This window comes from Sinohyriopsis cumingii, unplaced genomic scaffold (genome assembly GCF_028554795.1).
Source record: "Sinohyriopsis cumingii isolate HCF-2022 unplaced genomic scaffold, ASM2855479v2 utg003052l, whole genome shotgun sequence".
NCBI lineage: Eukaryota > Metazoa > Mollusca > Bivalvia > Unionida > Unionidae > Sinohyriopsis > Sinohyriopsis cumingii.
Genome location: NW_028316378.1, coordinates 227,144 through 243,362, shown reverse-complemented (window position 1 = coordinate 243,362; position 16,219 = coordinate 227,144). Strand labels below are relative to the sequence as shown.

At 35.3% G+C, this 16,219-nt stretch overlaps 1 protein-coding gene across 2 annotated transcripts; it reads left to right on the top strand.

Annotated features, from left to right (window-relative positions):
- Positions 1-1,774: 1,774 nt before the first annotated feature.
- On the top strand, positions 1,775-15,477 carry LOC149769905 (uncharacterized). 2 transcript variants are annotated; one of them, XM_089949668.1, is made up of 5 exons: positions 1,775-2,630; positions 6,998-7,170; positions 12,847-13,059; positions 14,213-14,370; positions 14,888-15,477. In XM_089949668.1, exons 1-3 carry the CDS (start codon positions 1,976-1,978, stop codon positions 13,003-13,005), a joined length of 987 nt encoding a protein of 328 aa, XP_089805794.1. In that variant the 5' UTR covers positions 1,775-1,975; the 3' UTR covers positions 13,006-13,059; positions 14,213-14,370; positions 14,888-15,477. The 2 variants fall into 2 exon arrangements, with proteins under 2 accessions (XP_089805794.1, XP_089805795.1); XM_089949669.1 differs by lacking the exon at positions 14,213-14,370.
- The last annotated feature ends 742 nt before the right edge of the window (positions 15,478-16,219 follow it).

Here is a 16,219-nt window from a genome sequence, read left to right as displayed (position 1 = left end):
ACACAATAATCCCTTCTATAGCCAGCACATTAAACCCTTATATGGCCAGCACATTAAACCCTTATATGGCCAGCACATTAATCCCTTATATTGCCAACACAATAATCCCTTCTATAGCCAGCACATTAATCCCTTCTATGGCCGGCACATTAAACCCTTCTATGGCCAGCACATTAAACCCTTATATGGCCGGCACATTAAACCCTTCTATGGCCAGCACATTAAACCCTTATATGGCCAACACAATAATCCCTTCTATAGCCAGCACATTAATCCCTTCTATGGCCGGCACATTAAACCCTTCTATGGCCATCACATGAATCCCTTCTATAGCCAACACAATAATCCCTTCTATAGAAAACACAATAATCCCCTCTATAGCCCGCACAGTAATCCCTTCTATGGCGGGCACATTAAACCCTTCTATGGCCAGCACATTAAACCCTTCTATGGCCAGCACATTAATCCCTTCTATGGCCGGCACATTAAACCCTTATATGGCCAGCACATTAAACCCCTATATGGCCAAAACAATAATCCCTTCTATAGCCAGCACATTAATCCCTTCTATGGCCGGCACATTAAACCCTTCTATGGCCAGCACATGAATCCCTTCTATAGCCAACACAATAATCCCTTATATGGCCAGCACATTAAACCCTTATATGGCCAGCACATGAATCCCTTCTATAGCCAACACAATAATCCCTTCTATAGCCAGCACATTAATCCCTTCTATGGCCGGCACAATAATCCCTTCTATAGCCAGCACATTAATCCCTTCTATGGCCGGCACATTAAACACTTCTATGGCCAACACATGAATCCCTTCTATAGCCAACACAATAATCCCTTATATGGCCAGCACATTAAACCCTTATATGGCCAGCACATTAACGCCTTCTATGGCCAGCACATTAACGCCTTCTATAGCCAGCACAATAATCCCTTCTATGGCCAGCACATTAATCCCTTCTATAGCCAACACAATAATCCCTTATATGGCCAGCACATTAAACCCTTCTATGGGCAGCACATTAACGCCTTCTATGGCCAGCACATTAACGCCTTCTATAGCCAGCACAATAATCCCTTCTATGGCCAGCACATTAATCCCTTCAATAGCCAGCACATTAATCCCTTCAATAGCCAGCACATTAATACCTTCTTATTATGTAGTGAATGAATAGCAAACATAAAGACGTGTACAAAATAAATAAATAGGTTACACCAAAAATAATAATGATCAAATAAATATTACAATCGATGTAATCAATAATTTGACTACTTTATCATTTTCCCCTTATTTAACCGTTAGTAGATCGATTAATTGGAAGAATATTGCATCGTGAGATACGTGTCTACTAATGAATCTATAATAATCTTGCTATTGGATTTTTAACATTTCAGTTTCCAGTATAAACTAATCCCTATAGAATTCATCCAAATGACATTAACCACTTTTCGGCAGTTTTATGACGTTTCGTTTCCCCTGATAGCAATTAACAGTAGTTGACATGGTAAGAACCTTTACAGTGTACTTATCATTACCCTCAGATGGCTTCAATTAATCAATAATTTGATAATTGTGATAAAATCGAAACGGAACGTGGGTCATTAAGAATATAAATAAGTCCAATAGAAATATCCACCATTTCATAACTCCGCCCTCTCACCGCGCCCTATTTCCTTCCAATTAGTCATTACCGTAGTGGGAGTGTTCTGTTTTAATAATGAAGGCATTGGCGTTGGAAATTAGTTCGTGCCATGTCGATATTGCACCTACAGCGTTACAAAGATGTGTTAACTATTTGGGATTTTTAAGTAGGTCAAAACACAGCAGCTCTGTACACAAACATAAAGCGCAAGAAGGAAAAGTGCTCGAGAAGGAGTATTTTGTGGCACATAACTAGAAAGTAAATACCACAACAAACGGTCGAAATCTTTGTGTCGCAACCTTAGTGGTGCACTAGTCATGAAGGCGATAATGTTCGAACCGTATTCGATGCGTTCTAAGGAGTTCACGATTAATTCTATTATCGGTAAAGATAGTGAGATAACAAAAGCTTCATCATCACACTTCAGTCGCATGAAAGTTCTCGAAACAGAAAATGTTCAAGAAGAAATAATTCCTAGAAAAGATGTACATGTTCATAATGTGGACGCTGTACATGCAGCGTTACACAGCCCAGATGTGATACATGCAGCGTTACACAGCCCAGGTGTGATACATGCAGCGCTACACGGCCCGCATGTCCTACAAGCAGCGTTACGCGATCGACATGTCATAAATACAGCGTCAAATGGCCCACATGTCAGAGACTTTCGAGATGACAGAGACTTTGCCTTCTTCAATGGCACCACCAGTAACATTCTAAGAACTATTGCTCCTTCAGGGAATTCATTGAAACGATTTCACGAAGCGTTTTTACGCAGTACTGTTTCTTATGAATCTTCGAGACTGCGTCAGCATCCTTGCACATCATTAAATGTGCCAGGAATGTATTCTCAACAAATACAAACTTTGTCACACATGCATCAAATGGTACTGAATAACACCAGAGACTTTCAATACATGTACCATTATATGACAAACGGATACAGAGGGTATTCCCTGGCAAGATTTGGAGGTAAGAAAAAGAATACGATTTTCTAAAATAAATGGATATACAAACTTATTATATTTTCCTAATGTCTTCAACAACCTTTCAATGATTACGTGTTGTTCTTTTTTGCGACATCTTTTTCATGACTTTAAAAGTTTAAAGGAAAAGTGCAGCCGATTCAGGTATATATTATACATGAAGTTCGTTCAACAAATTAAATCTCTTTACAACCCCACAACCCCCCAAAAAACCCTAATAGGAAATAAAATAAGACAGGAAAATAACAACATTGAAAGAAACAACCAGCTGAGGTAGAAAATTGATTTTGTCTATAAATAAAATGGCATGGGTGATAAAGGAAACGAGAGCTAGATAATACTAATAGTAATAATAATAATAATAATAATAATAATACCACACTGCGATCTATTGAGACTTAGCCTCACGACTAGGAGATTTGTCGTCTACAAATGATTTTACGCCGCTACATCGTATTGGATGGATATCGTGCTAGTCTGGCCGGGCTCCGTGCTAGGAGGCACCGACCGAGAGACTCGTTGCTGCGGCTCGACCCGCATTATTATTATTATTATTATCTGCATTAAAAGATATGACCCGTTATTCCTTTTCTTGGTAGTTTGGGTGCTATTATGTCAACAACTGGATCGGGGGGTTACGAGTAACCTTACTCTACTTTACCGATCACTGCCATCTCACCCAAGTCTCTGGCTCAGCTAATGTATGTGAGAAAGCTTGCCAGTAACTTCCCGGGGTTTTCCTTTTCCTTCCTCCACCAGTTATAATGGCCATCGTGTATTGCCGATCATGTGCTGAACAATGTTATTAAACCGACCACAACAACAATCAGAACTGGGTTGTCATCGTTGTTGTTGTTCTTGTTGTTTTTATTAGTAGTAGTGGTAGCAGTAATAACTGAACTATTAGTAGTAGTAGCAGCATCTGCATCAGTAGTAGTAATAGTAGTAGCAATACTAGTAGTAGTAGTAGTAGTAGTAAGCTTATGTGTATGTTTTAATTGGTAAAAGGTTATGGACTAATTAAAGCTCACTTTGCATAAATTTTCCGGAATATACCATGCATGGATATTATTGCCCAAAATTACTTAAGTCGCCCACAACTTTACGAAGAGCATTTATTCAGTCCAACTCCACAATATGCGAAGTAAACCCATAATTGTTGTGTTGTTAGATGGTTATCCTTCTCTACATCCCTGGCCAACTTTCAATGTCCTAGAGTCTATTTTGTTATTATCGTTAATTCTGTAATATTTGCCAAGAAATTCTCGTACTCTGTTCACAATTACGTAAATTCTCACCGTAATCGATGATAAATTAGGCAATCCTTAACATTTATATAATGGTCAGATTGAAACTTGTGCATATGAAGCGGACATTGTGATTGTGTATCTTCCTTCACCTTCGTCGTCTTCATTTACGTCATCATCATTATCATCATCAGCACAAATAAGCAAGTAATTGATTAGAAGAAGAAGATGATGATGAAGATAATGATGATGAAGCAATTTTAACAGCGGTTATGTCACGATTTGTCTGATGACAACTACAATTTACAGCTTGGGACTAAACAGATAGCGAACTTTTGTTGGAGAATGTGTTTGTAAGGTGTTGGAAGACAACAATACACAGCAACAGGTATTGCCCCAGCATATGTCACAATACTGAATACTTTCGAATGACTCTTTCGAAATGCTTGTGTGTTGGGTGCGTGTGGGAGTGTGATTTGGATGTTTAACGTAGCTTTAACAGTTTTTCAGTTCTATCGCTACGATATCTGCAGTGTGGCAGTTTGTAGTAATGATGTCCCACCCAGTCACATTATCCTGACACCAGGCTGACCAGTCCTAACACTAACCTCTTAATGCTGAGTGCCAAGCGAGGCAGCTGCTAGTACCATTTTTATAAATCTTTGGTTTGACTCGGCCTTGAGTTCGAACCCGCGACGTATCGCATCAGAGGCGGACGCACTGACCACTAGGCCGCCGGAGAGGTCTCGACATGCTTGTGTAAACTGATCCAATTTACAATGATTAATAGCAATCAAACAGTAAACTTCTATAACTCAGAATTCGATTCAAAGTAATAAAAAAAACACAAGATAAAGTATTTAACGTCATTGTTTGTTATTTCTTATTTTATTGACAGTTTTGAGTAACCATTCTCTTACCTGCCTTAAAATTAAAACTTCAGTAAATGATCGATTACATATCTTGCTTTTATATTCACAAAATAATAAATAACTTTTGTAGGGAGACTGTTCACATCTGCTACAAACCTATAAAAAGACTTTTGAGGATAGAATTTCGCTCATATGATTTAAATCTACTTTAACTTTTGAAATACATGTTTGCTCGACGACGACCATAATAATGATGATGATGATGATGATGATGAATGCCATCGTTGTCATCATTTGTGTCTCATTGGTATTTTAGTTTTTATATGAAAACGGTAACAGCAAACAAAAATGAATATGTATTTATATGCGGGGACATTTCGGAAGGAGAGTGGAGGTTGGTGTGGGTGAAAATTGTTGTTGTTGTTGTTGTTGGGTTTAACGCCATTTTTCAGCACACGATAGGCTATGCATGGCGGCCAGTATTAACGGTGGAGGAAGAACCCGGGAAAACTCCGGGAAGAACCACCAACACACGAGAAGCTACTGGCAAGCTTTCTCACATACCCACATTGGCCGAATCCTAGACTCGAACCTACGCAGACAGAGGTGAGATGGCAGTGATCCGTAACCGAGAGCGCTTTAGACCACTCGGCCACTCTGGGCCCCTGTGTGTGAAAATCATTTGCGAACAAATAGCATTAGTTGACACTAAATGTATATTGTAGCTTATTTATTGGTTTTTATTTAGAGCTAGTACGTTTACTAACCTGTTTGCTGTTTTCATCCAACAAAAACGAAAAGTTAAGACTTCACAATAAAATATTTGTTTCGAAACTTCTACCGCTACCAACTGGGTCTCTGCATGTCCACGAGACACATGTATCCATATAAATGCTTCTAAATTTAAAATGTTCTTTTAATTCATGCCTATCATATTATTTGATTAATCTGTGTATCTAGATTGTCGTTATTCTGATGAAAATAAAGTAATCGAAGACTGAAGATGAAACTAAATCAAAATAAGTGGTAGGCTATATTTTTTTGTTTAGTGAACGAAGTAATTTTGAGCAGGGCTTTACTGACCTTCTATATTCAGTTATTTCAACATTCCTATACCGCATGAGCTGTAAATACACGTACATGACGTCTAAGAAAAGAAGAGTAAAATAGTAAATAGTACCTACCACGCTGATCAAAGTCATTAGGTTCTTGCCATTCCAGTCTGTTTCTCGTATGTTTCTTTATTTTTTTATATTTTTCACCTGCTTTATTAGTAGTATGTATTTTATGTCTGCATCATATATATGTGTGCAGTATGAAGCTAATTAACACAGCAATGGTATTTCATGAAATTATGCAGCTTCTAAGTGAAAAGCAATTATGCAACTTTGCCGTTCATATCACGTATATGATGATGTCTTGTCATATTATAAGTGTGAAGTTTCTTTAGACAAATTATATCTTCTCTATGCCTTTGGGTGCACGAGTACTTATTTGAAGAAATGTACATTAAATACAATCTTAATGTGAAGCTTTTATTAAATTACCTAATTGTAATTGTACTAATTTGTTTGCTTGTCAAATAATTAGGCTAACTTTGTTTCACCTATTACGATTTCTGATCTTAAAACTGAAGCAACATTACAGGTCTCCAGGACTCAGTTATGCTATGTTTTGCTGTATTTTTCCAGAAACTCATAACAGTCTTTTAAATCGGATATTAAAGCGTTTGGCTTGTGGTCAGTCAATCATATTAAGTAATCAATCTCAATAATGCACTGAAAGTCAGCAAGCATTAAAGAGGTCGAGGTAGAAAGGGAGTAATCATTATATTAGGTATGCATAAAAAAGCACAAAATAACCAGAGTTCTAAAATTATCAATTATAATACAAATGTAAAGAAAATTGACAAACGCGCGCGCGCGCGCGTGTGTGTGTGTGTGTTAATTGCATAAATAAACGAAGCATGAAATTCCAGACAATGAAAAGCAAATGATAATTATATTCCTTAACTCAAAGTAACTTGTTTAATGATAATGAGAATAATTTCTGATTTTTTAAAATCACATAGAAACGTTGTATGTTAAAGGGAAAGACATGAGGCTAGTTCAGTTACACGAATTATGGTCAAGCACAAAATTATGTAATGACCATCAGAAATAGTATTCATTGCCACGCAAAGTACGCATTTATGACAACAAACTTTTAACGATTGTCTCATATGTATTTATCAGGCTCAGGAACAAATTGGTTACTCTTTCATTCGAACCGGAAGCACAGGCGGACCAGAACAGCTTTCACACCTTCTCAGTTGTTGCGCCTGGAAACGGTGTTTGACAAGAATCATTACGTCGTTGGACAAGAAAGGAAAGATCTGGCCACGGAACTGCAGCTTTCAGAAACACAGGTAATATCATGGGCGCCAACACATAGGAGCAATGGGGTTGGGGCACTTGCCTCCACCTCACCCCCGATTTCTCCTCTAAACATGTTTTGGCCTACATCTTAATAGCTGACCTGTACGTGTTTACCCCACCCCACCCTCGATTTGTACAGCTGAGGAGCATCCCTTTGAAATATACTCGATTTGTACACCCGAGGTACCTACCTAGTTACATGTGCAAAATATACGTAGTCGCTTATCCAAGGTCTGCGTTTTTATCTGGTGAAATTTATAGTCGTGTGGAAGGCATTGTGATGTCGACATGAAGTAAATGAGATTTAAATGTATGGATCTGTACAAGCAAATAAATAAATGAACGATATTAAGTATAGCTGCCGTCTTGAGCTGAATTTACTCTTCTTTTCTTCCACTACACATCTGCTTTATTTCACATTATTTTTTGGAATGTGACATCAAAAAGTACCTTACAATATGACGTCGCCAAGTACTTTACATGTAAAAATAAAGAGAATCATTGTTTAACTATGGCTGCAGTAACCACCACCACCACCCCTAACGTGAAGCTTATTTTGGCAACCATTAATACATAGTTAATTTTGAAGTTAGTTAATTTTAAAGTGACGTTAAATAATAACAGAAAAATCCATGCGACTGTAAGGGGTGCCCATTTACGTTTTGATTAGTTAGGAAGGTAGCTTTGAGACGTGTGCATTCCAAGGCAAAGGTAGAATCGCGTTAATAGAATATAATTTCACTTGGATCCAAAACTGGTCGTCTGTTCGTTTATCATTTATGCATTAACCATAACAATACGAGTAATTTGTGGCCATGGACTGAAGATGTTTGAACAAGAGCAAGTGTCCTGTCATGACGTACCTATTTTCTGATGTACGTATAGGGTTAGTTTACGGTAACCTCTATGATAATTTTGTACCGAAGTGTATATCGTTATGTCACGCGTGTAACATCTGTAATTAACCCTTGTGCATTTTTTACAAGAAAAATACATTCACAGTAATTTGTTCCCATTATCATTTGTATTTCTTCATACGTAACCAGAATAATAATAATAATAATAATAATAATAATAATAATAATAATAATAATAATAATAATGTACATCATTTAAATGCAAACTAAGCTGTTTTGATAAGTCTTGTGATTATTTCGAGCAGTCAAACCAAGACCCAGCTACTCATAAAGAAGTCCGCTCTAGGTCGCAATGGTTATGTTTACTGGCGGCACCTTTTACGCCAGTTATCCTCAATTTATAACATAATTTGTTTAAAATTTGCAACGTCATTGACTGAGATGAACACCTGTCTTGTAGCGTGCAGCAGCGGCAACGTAATTTTATATCTTCTGAAATATTTTGTTGTAAACTTTAAAATGCTGAAGCTACACATATACTATCATAAGAAAACTGAATATGCAGCCCTTCAATATTATCTAATGTCATTTTGTTACCAAGAGAAAATAAAATGTTATCTTATCTTATCTCATCTCATCTCATTTAATCTCATCTTATCTTATCTTATCTTATCTTATCTTATCTTATCTTATCTTATCTTATCTTATCTTACCTTATCTTATCTTATGATGTGTTATGATGTGTTATGTAATCCACCTTAATGTGGCCGAATGTCATAAATCTCTTGCGTTTACCGATCATTGCCAAATCACTTTTGTCGGCGTGAGTTCGAGTTACGTATGCTATCATTAGGAAAGCTAAATATGCAACTTTTACATCTCATCTAATGCTGTTATGTTATGTTATGTTATGTTATGTTATGTTATGTTATGTTATGTTATGTTATGGCATGGTATGTTATGTTATGTTGCGTTGCCTTGTGCTATGCTATGCTATGCTATGTTATGTTATAATATGTTATGTTATGTTATGTACCTCCGCGTGCCCTAGTGGTCTAAAGCGTTCGCCTTTGCCAATCATTATCATCTAACGTCTGTCCGCCTGAGTTCGAGACTCGGCCTCAGCCAGTGTGGTTATGTGAAAAAGCTTGTCATTCGATTCAAGTGGTCGGTGGTTCTTATCGGAGTTTACCCAGGTTCTTCATCCACCAGTTATACTGTATGTATGGCATTAACCTAAAGCAACAACAAAAACAACAACCACCTAAAAGTGCAGAGCAGTGCAAAACGCACTCCATATTTGGACTAAAACTTAAAAACTGTCAAAATAATCACTCAGTGATCAGTTTTTTTTTTCTTCTGAGAAACATGTATGGTTTAGTGTTCTGCCTGTTTGGCGAAACGCTAGAAAACTAAGAGAATGTTTCAGTTGTTTATTCCAAAACGCTAGAAAACCAAGAGAAGGTTTCAATTGTGGATTAAAAACCCTAGAAAACCAAGAGAAGGTTTCAATTGTGTATTCCAAAACGCTAGAAAACCAAGAGAAAGTTTCAATTGTGTATTCCAAAACGCTATAAAGCCAAGAGAAGGTTTCAATTGTGTATTCCAAAACGCTAGAAAACCAAGAGAAGGTTTCAATTGTGTATTCTAAAACGCTAGAAAACCAAGAGAAGGTTTCAATTGTGTATTCCAAAACACTAGGTTTCAATTCCAAAATACGAAAGCCATTTAATTCCTATGTAAGAAAAAACATTGATTTTATGTTGAATGGTGAATACTTGCAACCAGCCACTAACCCCAAATCCCATCTGAAGTGTTAAGAATCTGACGTTGGCTAATTGAAAGATAATCAAACGTTTCTTGTGTTTGCATTTGATTCTGATAATAACGACCGCCTATCTCGATTGCGGTCTTTGGGGCAAGAGCAATTGCAATTTATTCCGAACAGTCTCAATAAAGTCAGTTTAGATGATGGTAAAAGGCATCCTAATTAAGCCGTCATGATTGAAAATTGGCCGCACTATTCTCAAAGACAACGCAGAATCATCCGATTTTGCTTAGATGCACCAACGTTAACTACGCCGTTGCGGTCAGTTGGAAAGGCAACCCGAAGCGAAATTGCTTAATAACGGCCAACCTCATGAGAGCGAGTCAAATTATAGGTAGTATCCTCTGCCTGATCTCTCTCTTTCTTACCCTGGTTCAAGGTGAGATAAAATTACGCCAAGGTCCTCCAAACACAACTTGGGTCTAATTGGCTTTTGGCTGCCTTGGGGTACACTGATTCTACCTTAGAAAGAAGGTGTCGCTAGGATCAGCGTGTGACATTTAGTAAATGATTTGAATAGTCTCATAAACTGTCAAGGAATTAAGATCTTTCGATTTGCGGCCATATAATAAATCTCTGTTGATACTTTACTTGACCGAAATAATTGGGCTATCCATCCATGCATGAAACTACGTTGCAATACTTACGTATCCAGTAGACATAGCCTTGTATGGATATAAAGCGACCAAGCAAACATGTCATTCTGGTCGACGTCTAACATCGTGTTTCTTTTCCTCCCTTTATATGCAATTAAGGGCGAATTAAGTTTAACCAAAAAAAAAAAAAAAAAAAAAAAACGATACAGAAGTCCTGCACGATTTAACAAAAACGACACAAAGGTCCTGTATGATTGAACAAAAACGCAACAAAAGTCCTGTACGATTTAACAAAAACGACACAAAAGTCCTGAAAAATTTCTTCTATATCTCACACGAGCTCTGCTTGCAAAATATTAAAGGGTAAGAAATAATTACTTGTTGGAAAGAATGCATCTAATGTATCTTGGTGAAAAGCCAGTTTATAAAAATTGAAACCATGCTAGACACAATTTAAATACGATTGTGCATGCATGCGTGTTTGTGTGTTCAGTGAAAAAGGATATATGCTTTGTATGAAAATTGATGTCCTAAGAAGTGACACGCTATCAACATTTTTAGTTCTTCGAATGCTTAGTAAGTTTTTGCAAACCATTGTTTTCTTTAGATCGATAAATACCTATTTTTTTCGCAAAAGTAAAGTCAGGAAGATTAATCAGATTAGGGGTAGACTAATAAACTTAGACAGAAAAGATTTAATTAGCATTTTATTAAAGTAATCCTTCATTTGGACGATTAGTAACTCTTCTATTTGTGTCAAAAATTGGACATGATACCATCAAAAGGAAACTCCTATATTTGTTTTGAAAAATAAATTAAAAGTCAATTACATAATTTGTATCCATGTTCCCCTTGACTCAACCCAACCGCATTAAGACGAGTAGAACAGGTGTGTGTGTGTGTGTGTGTGTTCTTTATATTTCATATACAGTGACATTGCTAATTAGTAGCGTGGAATCTATCATATCACAAAACCACACGAACAGGTATGGAGTTTGTGAATTACAGGGATTACATTTCAAGATATTCCCTTACTCTCCCGCATATTGTGTTTGTAACACTATTAACAAGTGGGATGTTACACACCAACATTTTACGAATGGCGTCTTAGCATCCTTGATAATACATATCAAGAAGTAATAAATATTAATTAGTGATTGTATGTATAACATAACACTTATAAATGCGCACCATGGTAAGTGTCTCGTGAGATTTAGTGCTTCCTAATCAACAGCCTGTTTAGTGTATAAAATCTTTAGCTAAAGAGAAACTTTTTTACAATTTAATCCAATGGCTATTATAGCCCTTTCCCAAGATCACCAACCTAATTAGCAGTGAGTAGACGATGAAGGAAAAACAGGACATATCGCAGAACTGGACTTGTAAAGTTGACATGGGCTCTTCAAGTTTACTGCATTGTTGTATGTTTTCTTGCATCAAGCAATGTCATACTTCATTCTCCTTGCCATCATTAGTTGAATATCATTGCTATATAAAGTAATATTTCCTCTACGATGATATATTGTTTCGAACAACGCTTCCTTTACAATGATATAATATTTCTAGCATTGCTTCCTTTACAATGATATATTATTTACAGGAATGCTTCCTTTACAATGATATATTATTTACAGGAATGCTTCCTTTACAATGATATATTATTTGCAGGAATGATTCCTTTGCAATGATAAATTGTGTAAAGTAATGCTTCCTTAATGATGATACATTGTGCACAATAATGCCTCCTCAACATTGATATATTGTGTAGAGTACTGCTTCCTCTACAATGATACATTGTCTAAAATAATGTTACTTCTACACTGTTACATTATTTAATATCCCAAAATACATGTTCACATTTGAGCATTAATATATATGTGGATAAGTGTTTTAAGAAACCCTATATAATTCGAAAAAATTTGAAAATTTTGATGTTTTAACGACATCTGTATCTAATGTGACTGGTAGATGCTGTGTAATTTATCAAGGTAATTTGTACGCAAATTAGTAAAAACCCGTAAAGCAAAAGGATAACAGTAGGACAATCTCGGTCAAAAAGTGATCAAGTAAAGTAAGTTCTTTTTTTTTAAACCAAAATTAACATTATTTAAATGGTAAAGTCACACATCAAAATTGTAGTTCGGCTTTTCAGTTAAAAACGTGTTTGGAACAACAAGAGGCCAATATTGTTTGTTTCTTCCTTTTTGTCCGTGTCAATGAGAAATAAACACAATGTTGAGTTCTTTCTAAAAAGAATATTTAATGTTCACAGAATGGTGCAAAGTGAACTGTTTCCTCATCATATTGATCTGTCCTAAAACATATACACCAACTACGCATGTTTTAGTAATGTTGAAACTGTTTAACGTCATGTCTCCATTCCAGATCAAAATTTGGTTTCAAAATAGACGGACAAAGGACAAGAGGATGAAGTCGGAAGAAGATGGCGGTCCTACCAACAAACAACCATCTGACAACGAGTTATCTCATTCCCATAAAAATGACTCAAACACACAGAGTGATATAAGCGACGTCGACGTTTGAATCACGTGGGAAGGAAATGTACATTTAAATATCAATCATGTAATGAAATTAAAGGTAATTTTATTAAAAAGAAAGAAGGAAAAATTTAGATATTGAATGTATTTTGCATATATTTAAACAGGAACTACACACACACACACACGCACACAATGACATATTATGTATAAATATATATATATATATATATATATATATATATATATATATATATATATATATATATATATATATATATATATATATATATATATATATATATATATATATATAAAGACAGAGAGAGAAAGAGGGAGATAGCATTTGATTCGAACTAAACATGATATTTGTGTTTTGTTTTGGGGTTCTTTGCTTTTATTTAAATTCAATACAGACACACGATATCTTGCCTATAACCTGCTGAAAATCGACTCTAAACGAAATCACTCTAAGTTTATGAAACACACTTCATAATATCCTACTCCCTTCGTATGTCAGCCTTTCTATCTCTCCGTCTGCGACAAAAGCTTGTCATCGTGTCTCTTACAACGCTATTTTTAATACTGTATTTAAACTTTGTAGCTCGTTGTCTTGCTGGCATATATGTGCAGTAAGGTCTTTTTTCTCAGGCCATTTTTGGTCAAATTACTTGAATAATTGTCGAAAAAATCGATATTATGCGAATTCAGCTCGTTGTAGCGTTTTATTTATATATTGTTTAGAGGAATGTATTGAATCATTGCAGTAGATGCACAGAAAGGGTCACTTTCCTTACCCATTGTTAGGGAGTTTCTTGTCTGGAAAAACTTGGCCAAAAGGGCATTTGGGGAATTCATTGCTTCTTCGCTCACAGTCCTAATAATTCTTTTGAGAATTTGAATTATATATATATATATATATATATATATATATATATATATATATATATATATATATATATATATATATATATATATATATATATATATATATACACACATACATACATACATACATACATACATACATACATACATACATACATATATATATATATATATATATATATATATATATATATATATATATATATATATATATATATATATATATATATATATATATATATATATATATATATATATATGGTGGTGTGTAGCTAAGCAATCGTTAGAAGGTTTCTTATTATCTTGAGTATCGTAAGACGATGGCTATTTCTGACATTCTATTAAGTTTGTTTTTTCTTCCGCAGAAGCATTATTTACACAGATGTATTGCCGATTGTGTTCACTTTGCTGGCTGTGGTGGACCTCTCTCTCCCTCTCTCTTTCCTGTTGTGTGCACCCTACTTCCTGTCATGAACCTCTTTCTTGACGTTGCATTTATACCCAAAATACCCAAAATATTTGGGTGAGTATCTTTCCTTAATCTACGCTGAGATTTTCGTCTTAATTGGTATTGAAACGTAACGTATACACAACATGTGTTAGTCTTCTTGTTGGTTTTGTTCTTTTTTTTATAAAGAATGTTGTTTCCGACGATACATCTTTTAAAAGGTCCATCTAAATGTCCTTCCATAAGTTATTAATATAGATACCCACACAGGATCTTTAAAGGTGAAGATTGATTTTCTCTCAGCAAAGGTCTTTTTAGATCGATGCTTCAACCAACATCAGACGCGCCTTTCTAGTTTAAACTAACGTCGTGGGTGGATGGTTTTTGTTTGATTGTTTAAATTTGAAATCAGTTAGTGTTACCTTTAAACAGACAAAGAACTGAATTGTTCTTAATTCGCTTCTCTACCTATTCCATACCGCACATAATCAGATATCTTGAATATGTTTTTTTTATTAAATGTTCTTCGTTTAAATTTAGAATCATTAGTTTTCATAATTTGTAATCTTAGTCATTTCTTTCTCTTTTTCAGACGTCCGCGTTTGATGTATCGGAGCAAAGAATTAACGTTAGACAGGATATATTCGGCAGTAATATGTCACATTATATCCCCACTTGACATATGTCCCGAAACTTTAACTATCCAACAGGAAAATTACTTCAATCTGTAAACAGTTCATTCGCTAGAAGTCAAACTTCCACATACCGTATTTATGTCGCATGATAATAAAAGAGAATCTTCACGAATCGACAAAAATTAGTTACGTAACAACTTATTTGCAAGTGATCACCACAGTTTATAATCATGGACAAATGTTAAACCCAAAATCAGATATACATAACAGTGGTAAATAGCTATTAGTCACAGTCACCATGCATTACTAAATAAACCCAAACTGTTACTTTGAGTGATATCTGGTATTTAGAGTGGTAAAATTGATCCAAATATATTGTTACATGGAGCTAATTATCCAGTTACTTGCAGTCAAACATCGAGCCAGATCCATGTACTCCCATCTTTGGCAGACATTAAAAATATCTCACTCTATCCTGAAAAAGTTCGTACCAAGTACAAATGAAATTTGTCATGAAAGCTTTATCGAGGACAAAAATGACGTATAATGCTTTTTGGAAGCCAAAAAGAACTTTATACTTTATTACAGCAAATTTATTTGCATCTTTGTCCATTTTCTTTCTTTCTTTTTTTCGTGGTGGTGGTGGTGGGGGGGGGGGCTATTTTTTGGGAGGAAACAATATGCCATCTACATCAACCATTTATAAGCATCTACCTTCCTTCCTACCTACCTACCTACCTATATATCTATGTATCTATCTATCTATCTATCTATATATCTATCTATCTCTATCTATCTATCTATCTATCTATCTATCTATCTATCTATCTATCTTAATTATTATTTTCTTATGCCAGTATCCTAGTTTGTATTGACAATTACATAATGGCCATGTATTTCAAGCACAAGTCGTATTCGGTAACTGTTTCAATAATGTTTAATTCGATATATCATAATCGAATTACGTTTTTCTTCTTTCGTTTTTCACACTACAGTTTTTGTCAAGAAAGAATATGTATTGTTCTTATTTGTTTCATTGTGTATGTGCCTTTAATAAATGACATTAAAAGATTTTGATATTTCAGCCGCAGAACCACTTGCTGGTTTGTTGTAATTTTGCCATTGTTTCCAGCCAATACTGTTTAGATTCAAGCCCTTGCGTGTAAAAATAACAACACTCATTTTATATATTTATTGATAGCCGTCACTATTTCATGTCTAACTTGTTACTGTGCTCAAAGTTAGAGTTTTGGTTCCTATTTTAGTGCATTTGTTGGTCGATGGTTTAA